Source organism: Hyperoodon ampullatus (assembly GCF_949752795.1).
Source record: "Hyperoodon ampullatus genome assembly, chromosome: 15".
Classification (NCBI taxonomy): domain Eukaryota; kingdom Metazoa; phylum Chordata; class Mammalia; order Artiodactyla; family Ziphiidae; genus Hyperoodon; species Hyperoodon ampullatus.
This window is the reverse complement of record NC_136928.1, coordinates 42,405,792-42,429,663: the sequence shown is the minus strand read 5'-3', so window position 1 is coordinate 42,429,663 and position 23,872 is coordinate 42,405,792. Positions and strand designations below refer to the sequence as shown.

The window sequence follows — 23,872 nt, the reverse complement described above, 5'->3', positions numbered from 1 at the left end:
GAACTGAACCTCCAAACAACAATGTTTGTGCCTTGAGTATAAGGGGGATGCCTATAGAAGGTAGGGGTATCACAGCGCCAATCCTTACCATAGCCAGAACATAACTGCAAGTTTCACTTACTGACAATTTAAGGGCAGTTACAGCATTTTACACTTGCAGGTTTTATAGACAGGTGCAAGATCTCTTGTTTTCTGGTTAAAATGTCCCCTTTTCCTCTAGATTGCACATATATGTCCTTGGTTTGGGGATATAGTCCTAACCAGGACTCATGGCCAATAATATTTAGGGATCAGAGCACTGGTGATGACAAGAAAAGTGAGAGAAATGAAATAGAAATATTATTCTGTCCTATAAGTAGAATGTATATTTTAGATGTTTTCTCTTCATTACTTCCCGTATCCCACGTAAAGTATTCTGACCTTGCCCTCTCGTTTTTATAACTGAATGCAGCTTCCTGAGGTTAAGATTAAGTTAGGCCATTGGTTTTCACACTTCAGCAGGGATCAAAATCATAAAATTGTTAAAACACAAATTGCTGAGCCCCATCCCCAGAGTTTCCAATTCAGTAGGTCTGATGGGGCCCAAGATTTTGCATTTCTAATAAGTTACAGGATAATGCTAATGTTTCTGATCTGGGGACCACACTTTGAAAATCATTGAGTTAAACAGTTATACAACTTAGTCTTTTGTTGCAGAAGAGTGATCATATTGACCTCTTCCATCCTTCCACCTCAAATAATTGTCACTCAATTTTTATGAAGGAATTTTCTGACTATGCATGAATCAGATAGATATACATATTATCTATAAAATGTATATTAAAAATGAGTCTTAAATTAACAGAAATTTTATGACTACAGTGCTTGGAAAAGTAAATTATGAAACAATGCTAGATTTTTCAGGAGGAAATCAGTGCAATTACACTGCATCAGCTTATTTTAAAAGCAATTAAGTTTTCTCCATAAACTCAACTCCTATCCATTTATATGGCCTTAGAGAATTTTCAGATACTCAAAGGTAATTAACAACTAAACACAATGAACTATTAGTAAGCTAATACCCATTTTACTTTGTGCTTGAAATATTTAGTTTCTGTTAATATCATAATTTACTCAATTATAGTCTTCCTTTTGCAAAATATTTTCTGAGATCAAAGCTCTTCGCTTGGCTGTATAATTACATGTAACAAAAATTAGGCATTTCCTCACAAAACTAACAGGAGAAAACAGAGACCCTAGTGACATTAGTGAGGATCAGCAAAAGGGTAGTGTTTGAAAGTTGTTTGGTAATGACAATGCCAAGTATGCTAAGCTACTTGATTACACTATAGTTTATAAATCCCCTTTTGGATATGTGATCATTTAAGTTTCAAATGAAAGAAGCTGAAGAGAGACATCCCTAGCATCTGAGAATCTGTACATGTTAGTTCAAGTTTCTCTTTTTTAAAGTAGATGTATAGATAATAATATTTTTCCTTTTCAAAATAGTATTTTAGTTATCCTTATGTTTATAAAGAAACGTGAGGAGGATAATAGATGGTCCCCAAGAGCTTAGAGCTTTTTAACTCTGAGTGTAATTTTTTCATTCCTTTAGGCTTTCCAAAAGGCAACAGTTTTTTCTTTTTAGCTTTTTAGTTGCTCCTGTGTCATAGGTAATAATAATACAAATCAAATAAAATCATTGAAAATACAATTGAAAATTGAAAAAAAAATTTTGGCAAATAAAACTTTAATTTAGCTGAGTGGTAAAATTTTTCCCAGTGGAAATGAGGAAAGATGAGCTAACTATGGTATGACATGTATCTAAGTATGTAGGTGCTAATGTATAGGTATTCTACACATGCAATCTAGAACAATGTGGAAACTGACAAACTGGCGGGATCCTGACAACTGCAAAGAAAGGCTCTGTCCAGGTACATAAAGATCAATGAAATATGGTTTTTCAAAGTTCAAAACAAATAGAAAAAACAGTCTTACTGGACAAACAATGCCTTAACCTGAAAAAGTGGCTCTAACATTCGACTTTTTCACTGTTGGCTGTAATGTGCAGGACATTTGGTTATTGGGGGTTTGCTAGGGTGATCCACAATGCCATTTCCCCAGGACTGAGGCATTTCCAGCAATGTGGGACATTAAGTTTTCAAACCAGGAAAATCTTGGGTAGACAGGGATGGTTGGAAACTCTAGGGTATGCTTTCACATCTCTCAGTTATACCTTATATAACACAAGCCAGGTATTGCACTCTGGATTTAGCTCCACAATCAGCTTCATTAGACGTTTGTATCAAGTTCATTTTTTGATGGTATGGTTTCTTTAGCAAGTTAGTAACGATAACTTGTAAACCCTGCATGAGGTTAGTAATGACTTAATTGCCAGCTATGCAAAATATTCTACATTTAATTTTTTGAAAGTTCAATTAAGTGAACAAATCCCTTTGAATTGGGCAATTGATGCTTTCTCTTATTTGCCAGTTCCCAAATGATTTTTTTTTTCCTACAAGAATGGGACTCTTGGAAACTTATATATGATAAAAAAATTATTTCTCAGCTTGAACTAGTGATTTCTAACTCCATATCCCTTGAAGAAGATAACATAGTGACTATGCACTAAAGATCCAACTTCCTTTTGGAGCAGGTGAATATCTGTTGTCTTTGAGGTAGATAATATTTCATGGAGAAATGAATAATTTCTAAAACTTAATTTTTACATGACTCCATGTATGTAACACTGAAATGATCTTCATGTAATGCGATAGCTGCCAAAGATGGGACCTGTCTTTGAAATTCTCTGTGTGAATGGCCTCCCCAGTATCACGCTCAGTTGGCAAAAATTACCTTAGAAAAACTGCTTACTGTGAATTGATATTTGGATGTTATATTTTAAACCCCTTGGTTTTGCACGAAATTGAAAAACTCTGGACAAATAGATGAATAAAAGTTAAAGGATCATGTTTTCACTAAATGTTAAAACATGGAAAGCTGGTTAAAAATATATTTATAAAATAGAATACATTTATTTATTTATATATTTATGGCTGTGCCACACTGCATGTGGGAACTTAGTTTCCCAACCAGGGATTGAACCCACGCTCCCTGCATTGGGAGCTGAGAGTCTTAACCATTGGACCCCCAGGGGAGTCCCTAAAATAGAATACATTTTAAAATATCTAGTGGTGTTTAAATTAGGTGGCAACTGTGATTGGTAATAGTGCATTCAAAGGCACGACTGACTTTAACACTGAAACACAGTTCAGATTTCAGCCATTACATTAAAAATGTCCTCAGCTTTAAGTTATGTAATGATAAACTGTACCTGTTGAAAAATATATGTGGGAAAAAGAAATAATTGTAATACATACACGACCCATCTACAGGCATTCATTTATTCTGATCCAGCAACCACAGTAAATGTATTTGGACTACTGGTCATAAGTATGCAACATTTAAAAGGGAGTGGAGATCTTTATTAAAACAGAAGGCTCCTCAAACTCCACAATGATGTCAGTAATGTAGGTCCTTGGAGCACATTATTGTTTCAAGCGGAGGTCCCCACACTTTCACATTGGTTATAAAATATTATTTTGTGCTGCTGGCCTGGAATGAGAATGTCATACATCTGCAGGCAATCAGAAGAAACTGGACTGCATGTTTGATTGGCTCAATAATAAATGGGCACAAGTGTGACTTGACTTATGTTAGTCAGATTCCCTAGACAGATTATCCTGTTGTTATCATATGAAATAACCCCCTTTTATCAACAATTAAGTAAATCCACATTTATGGGCACTTTGCAAAATTGTAAGGTGGGAAGAAATCCAACTTAAGCCTTAAGTCATCCAAAAAACTTTTAACCCTACTTTTAATGATACAGACCCCCAATCCCAAATTTTTGAAATTAGTTGAATTATGCAAAACAGTTTGGGTTGGAAATGCCCTGTGTGCACACAATCAATGAATATGTATTTAGCATCTACCATAAGCATTTAAGAATTTTAGCTTAAAATTAAAAAGAAATTCCCACAGAAGTAAGGATTATAAATATTTTAAAAGTAACTTACTTTGTAAGATAGTCTAAATCTTTAAGAAAAATTAAATCGGATTTCATTTTTATTATTCACTTTTTATTATACAGTTTCTACTGTAACCAATGCATGTTGTAAATCCTGAATATGTTTTATTCTAGAAAATTTTCATTCGATTCTAGGCATTGTTCTTGCTTTCAACCACAATTGTCAATGGTGGACCATAAACTACTTCGACAGTTTCTGATAAACTATCCATTCATTTACCTGGGTTTTCTTCTCCTAAGTACCATTAAAACATACATCTGAAGTGTAAAAAATAATTCAGTATGTAAAAGTCAATACTTTAAAAATGTCAGTAAAACTTTTCAGTTTCAGGAAAAATACCACCAAACCTTCCAATATAATTATATACTTAAATAACACAATTAAAAGTTGGTATCTGAAATAAATTCAAGGTATTTTTAAACCAGTATTCACTCAAATACACACACCATATATATTTTATATAAATATATATTTATTTGTAAATATCTATTTATTTGTATATATAAATAACCTCATGAGGTTATCTCTTTGACATAATCCTTAAATTAAATATCTGAATATCAAGCAGATGCTGAAGCATTCATCATCAATATTGGAATTCTGACTCATGACAGTAACACAAAACAGATGCTAATACGATAGGTTCTCTGAAAAGTGACACCATCACAGCATGGGTTAGCTCTTGATGTGGGATACTTAAAATTTGAACACAAAATATAAAATAATAAAAGTCAGAGCCTGATAGGTTTCCTTACTTCATTTATAAACCATTTAAAATCTACTATATTTTATACAGAAGATAAAACTCAACACTGGTGAATAAGGGGCAGCATTCTAGAGGACCAGCAGTTGCTTCTTTCACTTAATGCAGCAGCTAGGTGACCCCAGTTGAACCCTTGAGTGTTGAGGGAGGAAGGTGCTCTTCCTCATTCAGGCAGGTAGAAGGTAAGAACTCCTGGGCCCTTTCCATTGGCCAGGGGGTACCAGGCACTTATGGTGTCTTATGGGGTTTACCCAGTCAGCCCCTGGTAGTGAAAAAGTAGTCTGGAGCTTCTGTTGCCACGTTAGGCAGATCTAAAAGGGTTTGCTAAGTAGGCAAAGAGGAAGAAAATCCCTTAGCACAGTCCAGTTAGTTAATATCCTACATGTCTTCAAAGCCCAAGATTCTTATCACTTTGCTAGCATGAGTCTACAGCTGTTTCTAGAATACACAGTGATGTGTACTCTTTGTGAAAATAAACAGAAAAACCCAGGCAGATGGTGCCATGGTGCAAGTGATATAAGCGAAATGTGCTCAAATGAGAGCTTAAAAATAGATATAAATGTGAGTGGGGGAGACTCCCTCCAAGGTAATGAGAAGCAGAAGTCCCATTTCTTTATTCCTCTGTGAGGAAAACAAGTCAGTGGCAAGTTCAATAAAAAGAAAGTTTGAGACCTTAAAGGGGGACATTTGTGGAGTAGCTTGACAGCACAATTTCAAATTCCAAATGAATAATTTGCTCCTTTTGACAGCTGTGACTCTGGCCTCATCTGTCTGGGTTTGAACGCTGGCTCTGTATTCACCACCTGTGTGACCCCTAGTTCTCAAACTTGGCTGCACACTGGGACCACATGGGGAGCTTTAAAAAAATACTGATTCTTGGAACCCACCCCCCAGAGACTGTTATTTAATTGGGCTGGGGTGTGGCTTGGACATGGAGGAGTTTTAAAGGTTCCCAAGTGACCCTAAATATGTGCAGCTAGGGTTGAGAACCACTGATGACCTCTCTGAGACACAGTTCCTCATTTGCAAAATGATGGTACTGGCAGCAACTACCTTTTAGGACTATTGTGATGATTGAATATGATAATGCAGGCAAAGCACTTAGCACAAAGTCTGGCGAGTGGGAAGCTCTCAGTAAATATGAGTTGTTGTCATCCTCACCACAGGTGCACCTGGGCAAGAACTTTCTCATTAGCATAGAAAGTCATGCTTACCTTGGCACACGTTATGCTCACTCTGCTCATAGCCTGTTGCACACTGGATCCGGTGAGAAGGGTTGGAGGGAATGCGCTGAGGGTCAGCTGGGTTCCGCCGGATGACAAAGTTATTTCGACCAGTCTGCACTTCAGCAGCAGCACTGGCGACAAAACCACCCCCAGGCACCACTCCACTGGCTGCCATGCCACTGGCTGCTACACCCCCAGTGCCTGTACTAGAGGTCGCAGCTGCATTGGTAGCTGCACCCACACCTTCAGCTGCTGGTGTTTCTTGCTGCGGTTGTTCATTGTTGACAATAATCTGGGCTGTTTTAGGAAGGCAGAGATATCCTCCATAGTGGTTGACGCATTTCATTCCACCTTTGCAAGCGTCTGGGACAATGTCACATTCATCAATATCTGTGGTCAGTAATAAAATAAGTCAGGAATCTTCTTAGAGGGGAAACAACATGTAAATATATGCTTATGCCTTTTGGGTATAATACAGGCAGGACATGAAGGACATATGAGATGGAGACAAGAGAGCTATGTTCAGATGGGAAGTCTTTGAAAGTTGGCTCACCTTTGCACTGCTGTCTTACAGGATCCCACTCATATCCATCTGTGCATTGCTGTGAAGAAAACATCAAGATGGGGCCAGGAGACAGTTAATTGAGTATCCATTCTCTGAGAAGTCACTCTAAAAGCTTCATACTTATGGCAACAATCTTTGTGCTAGAGGCCTAGATAGATGATGAGGTAGTTTACCATTCTGTAGCTTTTTAAAAAAGACACATCTGTGCACTGGACCGCTTCAGGGATCCCTTCTCAATCACCAGCTGTCTCAGCTCTTTTGTTGTATTTGCATTGGGTCCAGTTGCCCATAACCATCTTCTTGGAATTCCTTTCTCTCTGTCCCAATACTAATATTCTGCAATCTCTCTGACTGCTTTTTTGCTTTATTTGCCCCCTCCTCCACACTGTAAATTTTACCAAAAAAAAAAAAAAAAAAAAAAAAATTCAGCTGAGTTCTTTTTTTCAGCCCTTGACAATTTCCTCTCTCTCTCCAAATCCTCTTAGAGCATTCCAGACCTGGCTTTCCTTATCATTCCTATTCAGTCGAGTCCTGAGCCTCCTTCTCACACCATGGCCTGCCTCCTAGCTTTAGTTCCTATGGGTCCTCTCTAGTTCACTCACTGAAGGAACCATCTGTCAAGTACCTTCTCACACGAGGCACCACCCTAGTCCCTGGGAAAGCAAAGATGATTAATACCTTGTTCCTGTTCTCAAGCAGCTCACAGGCCTGAAGAGGAGACAGACAGGTAGATAAGTTGGAGCAAGATGTCAGGTGTCGTGACACAAGTCTGCCTGTGGAAGGAATGATGGACCCTACCCAGGGCTGTGGGTGGACATGACAGGGTGGAAGGGAAGGCTTTATGGGCAAAGTTACAAGTGAATTGGGCCTTACAGGACTTTTTTCCAGGGAGATATGGGGCGTCTAGGATGAGGGACCACGTAAGCAAAGGCGCAAAGTTGTTAAAGAAGGAAGGAGCTGCAAGTATTCCTGGGTGGGTGGAGTGAGGTTAGAGAGGTAGGCAGGGCCAAAGCTGGGAAGCCTTTCTTTGGGATAGACAGAAACTGAATTCTACCTTAAAGGTCAGTGAATCTCAAGCTCCATTATGCTTAAGAATCATTCTGGTGCTTGTTAAAATGCAGATTCCTGGGCCCAACCAAAGGTTCTGATTCTGTAGGTTTGGTTGGGGGCCTGGAATCTGAATTCCTAACAGGCATCTCAGGTGATTCTGATGCAAGTCATCTATGGGCTACTTCTTGAGAAACGCTGGTATAAGTGATGAGGCCTCTGAAGAAATTTTAAGCTCAAGAAAACATCTGATCAGATGCAGATTTGAGGAAGAGGCTTCGGGAAGGATTGAGCGAAAGTAGAGTAAACAAATAAACTTAAATTCTTTTATAAGAGCTAAGTAAGTAAATAGTAAATTTACTTATATAGCTGAATGGAGACAGAGAGATGAGTTTAGATATTTTACTGATTTGTGAGACTTAACAGGGTGAAAACTAAACTCACTTTATCCCCCAGACTAATTCTCTCTAGTTTCCCCAACGCTGTCCAAGGCACTACCACCTTTCTTAGCACCCAGAATTACAACTTTAACATCAACTTTTCCAATTATTTTCCTTCAAGCTCTGCTGACTTTGTTTCCACTTCTGTCTCTCCCACGTTGGTGTAAGCCTTCTGGCCTCATGAGTAGGCAAGTCTCCTTAGGTGGTCTCCATATCTCTACATGCTGCACACAAGCCTCCATGACAATCTTTCTTTGCTCTCTTGGTTATGTTGCCCTTCCATCTAAGAGCTCACAGTGGCCTGTAAACCTCTCATCTCCCACTACTGCCATCTCTAGGTTCTCCCCACTACCTAGCTTGTTGTCACCTCCTGGACTTGACTTAGCTGTTTTCACTTCTAGCCTTTGATTATGCCACTTTTTCTGATTCAGGTGCCTCTTCAGCCTTTCTAGAATAATCCAAAGTCATCACTTCCTTCAAGAACCAGCACAGAGTTCTACCTCCTTCAATATGCCAGTATGAACATTAATTACCTCCTTGCTTTTGTATTTCTTTAGCAAAATGTATAATCTGTATAATAGTTTGTACCTTTCAAAAGTATTTTCCCAAGGTAAATTCCCTAAGGTTAAGGTCTGAATTTTTTTAGTAAGCAAGTAAAGTTAAATTCTTTTGATAGTGATGAGCATTGCTTGTGCACACGGCAGATACTTGATGAGTGAATAACTGAATGGACCCTATCTTTAACATGAAAGAATATGAGGCTGTCTTGTGGATATGAACCCATCCTTCTGAAAAGTATCTTTCAAGCCAGGCAAAATGACAGTGCACTTGAATAAATCTGTATGCTAAATAGAGAAGACTTCCAGTTTGTTTTAGGTCTTCAGTTCCAGTACATTCAATATGGATCTACTATTAAACAAGCCTAGAGTGAATTTAGTTTCACCACTTACTGGCTGTGTAGTCTTAAGCAAGTTAGATACCTCTCTGATCTTCAGTTCCACTATCAGCAGAAGGAAGAGGATGTCACTTACCTCATACTTTGCTGTGAGGATGAAAGGAGACACTGTCTCCACAGTGGAATTACTAAAAATATAGCTACATTTTGTCCTTTAGCCATGAATTAATAGGCATACACAATTCAAAAGAGAATAGGTCTAATCTTAGCACAAAAAGGGTGTCATATTTAGGAAACCTGTTATAGTATGATGAACCCTAGTTAGTGGTCTTAAAACTACAGTGTTTAATCCACAGGGAACTTTCTCTGCTAAAGATGAGTAAGATTTAGGTGATTAGCAATGGGAAGGGGGTACAAGATAAGCAATTGTAAAAGCAATAAAATCTTTTATTAGATGAATATAAAAGTGGGTAGCTAATTTAATTTTAGCTCTGTAAGAAGGTAGTAAGTTTAGCCTGAATAACAAAACAATTTCATTTGAAGATAAACAACACATGTATTCATTTATCTTGCTTTATTTATCTTCAGCAGAGGAAGCAACTACATTTACCATTAAGTTAACAAAATATTTATATTAAACCCCATTTGATTTATAGTTGATCTAAACAACAAGGAATATTTGCCAGATGAATACTAACATTCTAGGGATAATATCAAAAGAGTGAGATAATGTTTATTATCAGTAATTGACATTAGCTCACTTTTAATGGTTTTATTTTCAAAAATTTTTCACATTCTTTTGAGTAAGATTACTTAATTTTAAATTGGGAGCAAGCAGAAAAATATGTTTTTCATATTCTGATCCAGGACAAATGTCATTTGCCTCACAACACTGATTAAAGACTAGAAAACACAAAACAGAGGTGCAAACAAACTCACCAGAAGTGAGGTAAGCACTGCCCTCTGTTCTCACCATATCCATTCCTGGCAGTGGGAGGGGTTAGATGATATATTCAATATTTTATTAAACGTTGGTTATATCCATACAATTAACTAATCAAAATTACTTGGAAATATCAGATATGCTAATTAGAAAATGCAAAACCAAATTTCATACAATGCATTTTAAAACCATTTTACCAAATATCACATCCTGGTAACTCGTAAAGTCTATCTGAATGGCATTTATATGAGTTATCAGTTATACTGTAAATGAATAATAGCTTTTACGAAGTCAAGAAAGTCCACTTACATGAGAACATAAGTCACATGCACAAATGAGGTGATGGGCTTTTGTGATGTTTAACATTCCTATTTGACTTGTCTTACTCCTTGAGTTCTGGTTTCATCTTCATGTATATAGGAATTCAGGTTTTCCAATTACTTACACCCATTAATTTGTTTAATGCGTCAGACACATGTAGCTTACTTTGGGTTTTGTTTTAAAGGGGTTTCCCTTTTTGGCCTTGCACAAATCCTTGCATTTTGGTCCCTGTCTCAAATGGTAATCTAAGAGAACTTTTGTTGTTGTATTTTTAATATCTTTATTGGAGTATAATTGCTTCACAATGTTGTGTTGGTTTCTGCTGTACAACAAAGTGAATCAGCTATATGTATACATATAACCTCATATCCCCTCCCTCTTGCACCTCCCTCCCACCCTCCCTATCCCACCCCTCTAGGTCATCACAAAGCATCCAGCTGATCTCCCTGTGCTATGCAGCAGCTTCCCACTAGCCATCCATTTTACATTTCGTAGTGTATATATGTCATGCTACTCTCTCACTTCGCCCCAGCTCCTCCCCTGACCCCCAGCCCCCCCGCCCCCGCCCCCGCCCCCCCACCAAGTCCGTTCTGTACGTCTGAGTCTTTATTCCTGCCCTGCCACTAGGTTCATCAGTACCGTTTTTCAGATATCATATATATGTGTTAGCATACGGTATTTGTTTTTCTCTTTCTGACTTACTTCACTCTGTATGACAGACTCTAGGTCCATCCACCTCGTTACACTAAGTGAAGTTTTGAAAGGACAGGCAATTTACAACGAATGTTAAACATGAAACTTGCTAACGTTTATTATCCGCCACAGCGAACAGCCCACATAGACTGGCAGGAGTGGATAAAGTCTCCCTTGTGCCACAGAATCCCTATGAACCGCACTTATCTCAAATTCCATCACCCCTTACCGTGTACGTGATGGTTTCTTCGGTGTCCTGTGACTTGACCAACGCCAGAGTCAGCATAATTAGGAAAAGGGCTTTCACCATCGTGAATCTCAAAGAAAACACAGCACAAACCGATGCTTAGTATCTGCTGCGGGGGAAATAAAACTTTTGCTGTAAAGTAACAAGCAAGATAGCGAAGGCGGAGGAGGCTGAGGTTCCATCATACCCAACTTCCAATTTACTTTCTCATCTCCCCTCCCCCTCCTCAACCTTCCCTTGGCCAAACGAGGCACCAAAGACTGTAAAACGGCTGCAGAATTACATTTCACTTTACTCTGTCCGGCTTCGCTGAAATATATACAAAAGATATACAGCGTGCATTTTATACTGCACCTACACAACAGGCTCGAGAAAGGGAGTGAAAGAGAAAGAGTACAGTGTCATTAATTTCAAAGGAGACGGTTCATTTTTTTCCGAGGGTTGAAGTGGGGCAGCAAATCTCATATTCCCTTGAACGTTAAGGCTTTCCCTATAAGCTCACCTCCAGCTAGTTAAGTTCCTTGCACAGCTCAGCACAAAAACCTGTGAACAAATATGAATTACTTGGCTTCAAACTTCTTTTTTTTTTTTTTAAACAAAACACCAGAACAAAACTCGAGAGCAATCTCCTCCCCTAGGATAGAATACCTGCCCTTCAGAGCTCCTTCTTACATTCCTCAGCGCAAACTCTCAAAGTGGCATTTCCAGGCGTTCTCTTTGCGCAGCTTTGTTTAAAAACCCCAGGTTGTGTAGAGGAGCAGCCCAAAGCGTCTCATAACCTCGTGCCTTATCAGTCCCTCGGCCCCCGAAATGCTACCTTCAGGATCGGGGCTGCCTAGGGCCGGAACTGGGCAACCACACAGCGGCCCGAAGTACCAATTTCAGGGCAGCCGGCCAGGCACCCCCAGGGAGGCGAGGTCCCCTTTCTCAACTGTATGTTATCAGGCGCCCGTCCCCGGGGAGCTGCTCAGCACTCCAGTTTCTAACCAGCTCCTGTGGAATCCAGGTGCGGCTTAAATCTCTGGCCCCCTGAAACTTTCAAAACCTTGTTTATGCGCAAAGCCCTGTCGGCTGATTGTCGGCACGCACACACATGCCCATCCAAACAGATGTCACCCCGTACTCGCACATGCTGACAGATCGCATTCCTACACCACACACCTCCACCTCCCTCTCTGCCTGAGAGATCCTGCACAGTGTGGGGCAGTTCTCAGGTCCACTGCACCCCTCAGGTCACCCCACTTACTCCTCGGCGCGCGGCCCCGCGGGCACTGGGGGCGCTGGTGTGACCCCCGCTTCGGGGCTCCTACCTGCGCGGCCGCGCTGCGCTCCGGGCCCGGGCAGCGAGGGGAGAGAGCAGGGGAGGGCAGCCCCGTGGGTCTGAACTGGCGAGGTCTGGCAGCGGCCGCGGCGGCGGCAGGAGGAGGAGGAGAAAAGGAGGGAAAGGGGAGGGCGAAGGGGGGCGGAGGAGAGAGCTGAGGGAGGCGCAAAAGGGCTGAGCCGAGGGCTGCAAACCGGGCGGGAGTGCGCGCTGCGCAGCTGGGTCTGCGCCCCCTCCTACAGGGGCTCTCCACCACCCGCCTGCCCTCCCCTGCCAGCCCCTCACTCTTCGTTCCCAGACGCGCCGGAACTCCAGGCAGAAGATGGCACGTTTGGCATGTGACGTTTGGGGTTTGAATCGGCCTTGGTGATGCTCCAGCCTCCCGGGCAATTTCTCGTGCGCCGCGGAGTGGAAAAAGGCTCTTCTAGTAGAGCTTGTTGTGAGCGTCCTGAGAAATTGCTTATCATTATTATTATTATTATTATTATTATTATTATTATTATTAATTTCCCCAATAGGTGAATCCTAGGAGAGTAAATTAACTCCATTCGTAGAACTGGTTCTTTCGCCTTTTCTTTAAGATACTTTTTTTTTTTGAAGGGTGGGGAAGTGCCTGCTTCCTCAAAGGTAGAAAGAAGAGAATTCATTCATTCCACCAGTATCTGTGACTTACTATGTGCGAGGGCTTGGGGATGGGCCAGGTAGAACTCACACTCACAAGATCGTGACCTTGGGTTGTTTTCTGGTCTCTCAAACCCCCCTTTTTTATGGGCCCCTTGTCTCATCTACTGCTTTTCTTCTCTCCCCTAGTTCCCTTGTGGGAGTCCCCAGTACTGGTCATTCAACTTTGGGCATTTCACTCTCACCTTTCACACTAATGGTGGAATTTCAGGAATCTGGAGAGAAAAAAAAATATTTTTTCTGGCTTCTTCAAATCTTACTACACAGATTGCAGTTATCTTTGAAAGCTCTAACTCTAAAGTCAGATTAAGAGTTTGCCTCCAAGGCAGTCATGCCTTCTGAAGCAAATACAGTTTCATGAACGAGACAAATGAGACAATATACAAGCTGAAGGTACTCACTCCGACCTCAGCAGCTCCTTCCCCTTCCCTGCAGACCAAAGGAGGGGCAGGGAGATGGTAGGGAGGGCAAGAGAGAGAGGCTGCCATGTGGAAGCCTCTCTCCATCTCTCTGGGGTATGCAATGGGTCGCCAACCCTGCCGGTTTGGCTGCAAGCCACACAATATTGGACAAGATCAGAGGAGCTTCACGAGCCTGAACCTTACTTTAGTACATGGGGTTTTGCTAATAGTACTGAAGATTTTGGTACCAAAATTCAAATGTTTGTTTTCCCAATCATTAATGACCTCCAGACTTTAAAAAGTTGGATCTTTGCTTTTGTACAGTAAAAGATCTGTATAGACATTTTCTTCTACTTTTTGAATTCTTTTTACCTATCTTCAGCCCTTTCCCCAGAAAAAGTGAGTTAAAACTCCCAAATTTCTATTCTTAGCCTGGAACTCTTTCTGTACATCCAACTACTGACTTGCTATCTTCAGCTGTACACCTAATGGATATTTCAAACTGAATGGGTCTGCTGATTCTCACCCTCTCTCCCAACCTGATCTACCCACCTGCTTCACCATCTCAGTGAATAGCAATTTCATCTTTCTGTTTGCTCAGATCCAAGATCACAGAGTCATCCTTGATTTCTGTTTTTCTCACACACCCTGCATTCAATTCTTCAGAAAACTCTGTTGGCTCCATGTATCCAGAACTGAACCACTTCTCATCACTTCGTTCACTACCACGGTGGCCTGAGCCACCACCATCTTCCATGCGAATTACTACAGCCTCCTAATTAGTCTCCTTGCTTATACCCGCGGTCCCCTGCAGCCATTTCTCAGCAGAAGTTCATATAAATGGAATCCTAGAGTATGGACTTTTTTGCGTCTGTTTTCCTTCACTCAGCATGCTTTTGAGATGCATCCTTGTTAGGTGTATCAGATGTTCATTCCTTTTTATTGATGACCAGTATTCCATTGTGTGGATATACCCTGGTTTGTTCACCTGTTGATGGATATTTGGATTGTTTATGAATAAAGCTGTCATGGACATTTATGTAGAAATCTTTGTGTGGACATATGTTTTCCTTTCTTTTAGGTAAATACTTAGGAGTGGGACCTCTGGGTCATATGGTATGGGTATGTTTAACTTTATAAGAAAGTGCCAAAATGTTTCCCAAAGTGACTGTACCATTTTACATTCTTACCAGCAATATGTGAAATTCTATGTGATATTGTCAGTAATTTAGTTAGTAAGTGACATCTCATTGTGGTTTTATTTTACGTTTCTCTGATATCTAATGATATTGAACATTTTTATGTGCTTATTATCCATCATTATGTCTTCTCTTGTGAAGAGCCCATTCAAATCTTTCATCCATTTCTTTATTTTTGGTTTTTTGTCTTATTAGTGGTAAGAGTTTTTGTTTTTTTTTTTTAAAGTCTCCCTGCGAGTTCTTTGTCAGATATATATTTTTTGAATATTTTCTCCCAGTCTTTGCTTAGCCTCTTCATTTTCTTAATGCTGTCTTCTGAGACAAACATTTTAAATTTTGATGAAGTCTAACTTTTTTGGTTGTTGTTTTATGTTTTGTCCTCTTTATGTACTATTTACAAAATCTTACCTTGGGCAAATCTTGTAAGCTCTATAAACCTCAGTTTCTGCTTCTGTAAAATGGGTAGGATAACACACTCTACTTAAAGTTGTGGGGATTGAGAAAGAAACTCATCAATCAAATATCAAATACATGTGAATGATTGTTCTTAGGTATTACAATATATAATATGAAGGGCTATAGTAGACCTTTCTTCTATCCTAACATAACCCAGGATTATTTAGGTATTCCTTACAATAGGGTATCTCCTGATTAGTCTAAGGTAATGAAATCAGCAATGGCATTTTCTGGCTATTGTTTCAGGGTAGCCCACTGTCCCACTTTGACCAATCAGAACTGAAAGGAAGGATTTCTTTCCTAGGTAAAAGGCTTTCTGAGCTCACAGTGGAGGAGAACAGTGGAGCCCTTTGCCTCAGTTGCCACTGGCAGCCATATTACAGCCTGGAGGGAAGCCAGCCTGAGCATAAGGGTGATACATGCTACGCATGGCCAATCACATGGAGAGAACCTGGATCTTGAGGGATTGTTCAGAGGGCCGACTGACCCTAGCACTCATGATACTTTTAAGGGTTCTCCACAAATGTTTAATTTTTAAAGTCAGAAGGAAAAAATAAATATCATCCAGTCTGGATTATATTTGTCCTTATACCACTGCAGTTGTAAAATATAATTTTTGTATGGAGAAAGGGGCCCGTGAAGGCAAAAGTGCCCAAGGACAATGAAAGTCATAATGTGGCCCTGATTGTTGAGCTTCCAAATCAGCCAAAAGTGAACTCTGTCCTGCCTCTGCACCCCAGTTTTGTGAGATGTAATGTATTTCCTTATGGCGCAAGCCAGTTTGAGTCAGGTGTTCAGTTACTTGGAGCAGAAAATGTCTTGCTGCTAGCGTGAGGAAGCCTCCTACTCCGGGAGCTCTGGCTCTTATGATGTGTTGTACCTGTGTCCTGCACCCCAGAGTGGCAGGCCTTGGCTGATTCTTGGGAGAGGCTGTTGGGAGAGATACCCAGGCTTTCTGTCCTGGGGCAAGCTGAGCATTCCAACCACTTCTGCTTGGATCAGCTTCTGGGTCCCCCTCCATCCCCTTACCTTGGTGTGTGTGTTTGTGATTTTCAAAGATTTAAGACTTGAGATCTTCCTTTAATAGTCACTGCCTCAGGAAGTCAACTCTGGCTTCTCTTCACAGCATTTGTCAAATAACCAGTGTTCAACTTTTATAAGGGAGCCCTCTATTTCCCAGTTTGCCAGCTATTATACTATATGTATCACAAAGAAAAACTTATATTATTATGTTTTCTTTACTATTTCCCTTTTTTAAAAAATCCCTGAAAATAATTAGAAGTCTCAAGGACCCACAAGGGTCTTTAATTAACTGAGTCATGGAGCCACAAGTCTTGTGGCTAAAACTTGGTTAATAATATTTTATTGGGTGTGGGCAACTGGAAAGTGAAATCTGTGAAAAAATGAATTCAGTAAGAAAGCAGTGAAGATGGAACAATTATGTAGGGATTAATGGCAGGATGATCAACTCATCCCACTTTGCCCAGGACTTTTCCAGTTTTTGCACTGAAAGTTGTGTGTCCTGGAAAAGCCCTCAGTCCTAGGCAAACTTAAAGGTATAGAGAAGGGAATTCCCTGGTGGTCCAGTGGTTAGGACTTGGTGCTTTCATTTCCGGGGCCCAGGTTTGATCCCTGGTGGGGGAACTAAGATCCCCGAAAGCTGTGCGGTGCAGCCAAAAAATAAAAAAATAAATAAATAAATAAAAAGCATACAGAAAAAGTGTGGTAGAAAGAAAATAGGATAGGACTCAGGAGTTCTTGCCTGAACTTTTGCCATGCTCTAGCTGGGGAACCATGGCAGTTGCTCAACTTCTTTGAGTCAGTTCTGCACACACATTGACCTGAGTAACAATATTTATTTGTAGTTATTATATTGTATTGATACTTGCCTGTTGTTATCACATTCTACTTTCCTGTATTTATCACATTGCTTTTGCCTGTTCATCATCTATTCCCTTATAGTGGTAGGCCATGACCAGTTTTGCCCATAGAATGCCCCTAAGTGTACACAAAGGAAAAACTCCTAAGTCCAAAAAATAAGGAGAAATGGCCCAGTGTCAGTAAAACAAGAATGTCAAAGTCCAGAACCTGGCTATTAGGTCTGGTGATGTGGCAGAATTATTGTCTTCTGTAGTGGTTTAAGTTGTTTCTGTGTGCCAATGAGCCTGAGGATACGAAGAGCACTGAGCCTGCGAGTCCAGGTTTCTCTGACTGGAAGACAGCCCATTCTACATGGACTATAAGGACTTCTAGATTTAGGTTTGTCTCTGTGAGCTACACGGCAGGCCAGGAGCTGGGGCATCCACCCTGAGCTTTCATTTCATTTATATAGTCGTCCCCTCTTACTCACGGGGTGTATGTTCCAAGGCCCACAGTGGATGCTGAAACTATGGATAGTACTGAACCCTATAAATACTATGTTTTTTCTTATACATACATACCTATGATAAAGTTTAATTTATAAATTAGGCACAGTAAGAGATTAACAACAATAACTAATAATAAAATAGAACAATTATAACAATATACTGTAATAAAAGTTATGTGAATGTAGTCTCTCTCTCAAAATATCTTATTGTACTGTATTCACCCTTCTTCTTGTGATGATGTAAGGCGATAAAATGCTCACATGATGAGATGAAGTGACGTGAATGACAATAGGCATTGTGACTTAGTGTTAGGCTACTGTTGACATTCTGACAATAAGTCAGAAGGAGAATCATCTGCTTCTGGTGATCCTGGATTATCGAACCATGATGATGTCTATGATTGGATGTAGGCAGATGATGTCAATGGTTGGGGACCCCTGGTGGGGTGGAGCAGGATGACTCAAGATTTTATCATGATACTCAGAATGGCACAGCAATTTAACACTTATGAGTTGTTTATTTCTGGAATTTTCCATATATGTTCAGACCGTGGTTGACCTTGGGTGACTGAAACTGTGGGAAGCAAAACCATGGATAATTGGGGACTGCTGTATCCTTTGCCTGCTTATTCTTACTATCTTTGAATCCAGACACCACGGTTTGGCCTTGAGTACTTCCACTTCATACAATTTGTATGGAGCTTATTTTTCCTGTGACTTTTTGGTGAGCATGTGGCTCAGTCTCTGCCAATCAACATCAAATCTATAGACACAGTGATTGGTTCAGGAATGATGGACACACCCTAAGATAACCCCCAATGAGGAGCTAGTGTAGTGTAGGGCTTGGATCCGGAGAGCCTCGGTTCAAGTCCTGCTGTGCCACTCACTGACTGTGTGAACTTGGGAAAGTTACTTAACCCTTTTTGGTTAAACCTCAGTTTCCTCACATGTGAAATGGGGATAATGATAATTCCTATCTCATAGAATTTTTATGAGTATTAAATAAGAAAATGCACATAAAACCCTTAGTACAGTTCTTTGCACATAGCTATTGCTGCTGTTGTTATTATTGATCACAGTGACTAATCTTAAATCAGGTAGCCGGATTAATTGCATGATAGAATAAAAGAGGTTATTAAGGCTAAAAATTGCTTCATATTTTTGTATGTAACTGTCTCTAGTTTATGGGCTATTTAGAGGAATCAGGGTCTGGACACATAGTTTACTGCAGTTTGATGACTGGGTCATGGAAATCTGTGACCCCACCCTGAGCAGTGTCCTAAGACAATGGTATTTTTTGAATAAATAGCTCTGAGATACCTAATTTTTTGAATTTCAAGTGGCTTATAAGGTTATACTTCCTTACTGGTAATAAATAGTAATAGCTAACATGTATGTAGTACTTATACTATGTCAGGAACTGAAGCAAGTGCTACATGTGTTAATTCAACAGCACTATTATTATGCCTATTTTACTAAAAAGGAAATCGAGACAGAGCAGTTTAGTACCTTGCCCTGGTCATATAGGTAGTGAGCAGCAAAGTAGGGGTTCTAAAGCAAGCTGTCTGGTAGCAAGAACCCCCGCTCTAAAGTTTCCTCTATGTTACTCCCTCCCCACCACCAACTGAATACCTAGGATTGCAGGGATAGAACAGAAGCATGGATGATTCTTCAATGTGGTACACCTACAGAGATTCAAACTGGATGTGTAGAATGAGTGGACTGCAACTGGAGATTGCAATAAATTCACCTTGCTAAATTGCTATGAACCCACGGGAATCTGAGATTTTAAAGATTTGAAGATCTGTTTGGTGGGGGGGAAATGACAATTTCAGAAGAGATTCACAGATGTCGATGACTATGCATCATGATTTATTTATTTTTAATTCCTTTTATTTATTTATTTTTGGCTGTGTTTGGGTTTTTTTTGCTGTGCGTGGGCTTTCTCTACTTGCAGCGAGCAGGGGCGACTCTTCATTGTGGTGCATGGGCTTCTCATTTCGGTGGCTTCTCTTGTAGCGGAGCATGGGCTCTAGGTGCGCGGGCTTCAGTAGTTGTGGCATGTGGGCTCAGTAGTTGTGGCTCGCAGGCTCTAGAGTCCAGGCTCAGTAGTTGTGGTGCATGGACTTATTTGCTCCGTGGCATGTGGGATCTTCCCGGACCAGGGCTCAAACCCATGTCCCCTACATTGGCAGGCGATTCTTAACCTCTGTGCCACCAGGGAAGTGCCTGCACGTGCTTTAAGTCTCCATCTGCTTTTGACTGTACATCCAAATCAAAGATGTCCTATCAGTGTGGCTCCATTCTAAGAGCAGCTGATTAAGGTGTTGGCTAACTATGCCCAACCTTGGGTAACCCTGGTGTCCTAGAGACCAAGACATGAATAGCAGAAATAGCCTACAGTTTTTGGCCATGTAGCCAAATAAGGCAATATTTGGGTCCAGTTGTTTTGTGAAACTATATGCCCTTATGAATCTGTTGAAAGAGAAGCCAATGCTTGAGCCATATTTGGCTGTATAAGTCTTTGCCTTTCATAAAAAGAGTTAATTTGTTAAATACTAGATTTCTTAGTGACATGATAAAATTTGATCACTGACTACTGATAGCCCCTGTAGCCTAGTCTTGCAAGAATAATGTTGATTAAATTATTTATTTTCTTAGGCTGCTTTCATACTGATGCTTAAAAATTCAATAGTTCTGAATAGCTAAGTTTACCATTATTATCCAAGAAAATATTCTTGTGGTAAATACACATAAGGATTTCTGATATACTTGCCATTATTAAAACAAGCCCTTGGAAGAGATAGTTGCTAATAGTCTTTTAGTGCTAAAATTCTTTGATTTTTATCTTATCTTTTGTTACTGAATTGGAGTCAGCATCAGGCCAAGAGAAAAAATGAATTTAAGTGGGCTTTCAGCACATGCTGAGTCTTTTCTAATACACACACACACACACACACACACACACACACACACACACACACCCATTATAAACTTCTACACAGAAGATAATGTGTTTATTAAATTGATTGCTAAAACACCCCCAAACATTAACCTATGTGGCTGGTGGCCTGTGCTAGAAGAAGACTCATTGAAATACATGGAGGTTGGATTGCAGCTTTGGCTTCAAAGAATATTGGCAACTTTGCATTTATGTGATATTAATTTGCCTCAAGTATGTCACTGGTGAGTTCTTTGTTTTAGTGAGTGCCAGATGTATTCTTCTTCAGAATATATTTGGTGAAACTCTCCTTCTGAATGCCAAACGGACATGAGAAAACTTTCAGTCATCTGGAGCTTGTAAATTGTTCTCAAATTTTTGGAATTTTATTGAAGGCTTGATTTCATCATAGAGCAGAGAATACCTTGGATGAATAAAAAGCAAATCAATCAGAAATGATTGGAACCAGTAATTAGAATTTCCTTGGAGAGATAAAATGTATGATGTAAATCCACTGTCTTGAAAAAAAAAAGTTGCTTTCTAACAAGTTATCAGATCTTACAGAACAACTTCAGATGCGGACACAGATGTGAAGCTTTATTTTGTTTTTAGCAACAAGTTCCTTCCTCCCTTTTTTCAAAATTAGCTTTTCTGGAAACTTCATTTGGCTAATCAAGGCCGATGGGGTTTCAGGATGATTGCATTGTGGAGCATGAAACTAGAAATAATATCCCCTGAAAATTAGTAATTTTATTTCAATATGTAATTTAACGAAATGGATCATCACTCTCCCACTTTTGCCAGTTTGGAATCTTTCCATAATATTTTGTTGACTTTTAGAATTTTCTATGTTCTACTTTCCAATTCTGTTTTACCTTATTTGAATTACTTTTTCCTTCCCGTTGTGAATTTTTTATTAAAATAGAAAATCCTCCTTATCTGTCCTTTTGTGAATACTTAATCTTGATACTGATTATAGATAACAAAATGGGTTTTAAAATCTCTTTGAAAAAATTTAAATTAATTTTTTAGGGAGCAGAGGTTCAAACAAAATCAAAGACATTGTATATGTTGAAATTTAGAATTTAAAAAATGTGTAATAGCATTACTAAAACTGATTTATGATTTTTTTCTCCTTAGTATGTCATATCCTATACCAATGGAACTGCTGAGACCAAAGCCTAAAATGGAATGGACATTATTATTTTCTCTCTGCCCTTAGAGGAATTTTAAGGCATAAATTATTTTGATAAACTAGCAGTAACTTCTTTATCACTATAGAATGTGGAAAGGGAAAAACAGTCTTTCTGTTTGGAATTTACAGTATGCTGCTAACGGATAAAGTATAAGGAATGACATATCTGACTTTTATCATTGATTAAATAGGGCAAATGTGGAAACTCTATTCAAGGTAAGAGGTTAAAAGTTTACATATCCACAAGGGAGATATTGCAAGGATACTGCTTAGATTTAAGTGTTTTTTTTTTCCTAAATAACTCTGTTCAAGCAGATGCTTCAATTGCAGTTAATTTTTAAAAGGGCCAAGAGTTATAAAATATTTGAATTTATTCAATACATTTGGAAGAATGGCAGGATCAGAAAGAACTTTCCAATCTGATTTAAGAAAGATGAATTCATTTTATGGAGAAAAGGAAAAAGAAGAAAAAAGGGATCTTATCTGCTCCAGTTCCTTCATGAATCTTGGAGCTTAGATGACTTGTCCAACTTAACCCTTGTTAGTAGTAGAGCCAAGGACTAGAACCAGGTGTCTTGATGCCTTGTCTTTGGAGCATTCCACTTCCCTGCTCTGTCTCTTTATCTAGAGCCTCCTTTGTCTCTTTGACATAATCTTCATTATCATCATCCATTCATACAACACAAAGTGAGCATTTGACTGAGGCATGTTTCAAGGCTTAGGGAGCTGTTGGGTGGAGCTGACATGTAAGTGTGCAGAATGAAATGGATCTTATATCTTCAGCCAGGCTGTGATTTTCTTGAAGGCAGGGATTGTGTTTTTCCACCTCTCTTCCAGGCCACATTGCAGAACATGCTCTATGAAGCTATATGCAGAATGCACTCTGCCTCAGGAAATTTCTCCACCTGTCCCTAGCCTATGAATCCTCTTCTCTGTTTTGGTTTCTACCTATTGACTCCTAGTAGGAGTCCTCCTCTCAGCCTACACCCTCCTTTGGACTGACAATTCACTTGGTCAGCCTGACTTTGATTTTGGCTTTTGTATTATTTCTGCTTAACACTATGCTCTGCAGATCTTGGTCAAGTGACCCTCATATCTGCCCCTACTGTAAGCTCCCAGGACACTGTCCCTTGTCCATGCTAAAGCCCAGCTCCCACCTACCTGGGAGCTGAAATTGATAGTCTTATCTTCATACTGCTGAAGAAATGAAGATAGCCTTGCACTTGGTAGATATTCATCAGACATTTGTGGAATGAACAGTAAAGACACTAGTGTCATCTTTGCTGTCATCCTCATCTTTTTATTGAATGGTTGGCTTGGAGAGAAGGTGTGATACAAAATGGATCATGATTCAATTGATCACATTCACATACATGAAAATAAAGCCTACTCTTAGTCTTGAATCTCCAGATGGCTGGTTTAAATACCTGGCAACTTCTATGTATATCTGGTTATTATTTTCCTTCTCTGTATGTGAAGACTTAGTTTGGATATAAGTTTTGCTATATTGAGGAGTTATTTTCTCTTTTCTCAGAGGAACTATCCAATCAGTGAAGGAAATGGGGTTCTGCTGTGTACACACGCTGAGTTTCTATCACTTTGTCTTCGTTCAAACGTTCAGAAATTATTGGTTAGAGTTACCTAATAACTAGCAATTTAAAAATAATACACGAATCAGCTATATTTTAGACAAAATAGCATTTATTTTTCTTCTGAAGTATATTAAAGTATATTAAAGGAGTATGACAATAGGTTTTAAAATTACACCCTTAATTAGAAGCTTATTTTCAGTAGTTTGCTAACACTTAAAAATGAATTTATTATGTTTCTAAACATTCTGTAGCTTCCTTCTTCCTAATGACTCTTTTTGACAACAGTATTTGTTTTTTTCTGAGTTTAGAAGTAATATTTGCTCAATGAAGACATCTTACAAAAATAAGAAAATATAAAGATGTAAATTAAAATCACCCATAGCAAAAATAACTTAAATATTATCACTCTAAGAGACAACTACTGTTAACATTTGGTTGTATTTCTTTCCAGACTTTTCTATATGCTCCCTTGCTCTGTCTTGATTTCTCTCTTTCCCCAATATTTATT

The 23,872-nt window shown here is 39.5% G+C and overlaps 1 protein-coding gene across 1 annotated transcript in view; it reads right to left on the bottom strand.

Moving 5' to 3' along the window:
• The window catches only part of EFEMP1 (EGF containing fibulin extracellular matrix protein 1), a 68,574-nt gene extending 56,397 nt beyond the window's left edge, over window positions 1-12,177 (bottom strand). The window contains exons 1-4 of the mRNA XM_079720841.1: window positions 11,713-12,177; window positions 11,193-11,280; window positions 6,613-6,661; window positions 6,048-6,449 (exon numbers count right to left, since the gene is read on the bottom strand). Coding sequence (XP_079576967.1) covers window positions 6,048-6,449; window positions 6,613-6,661; window positions 11,193-11,273 — 532 coding nt within the window. The 5' untranslated portion in view covers window positions 11,274-11,280; window positions 11,713-12,177. The remainder of the gene's footprint in view (window positions 1-6,047; window positions 6,450-6,612; window positions 6,662-11,192; window positions 11,281-11,712) is intronic.
• Between the last annotated feature and the right edge of the window lie 11,695 nt (window positions 12,178-23,872).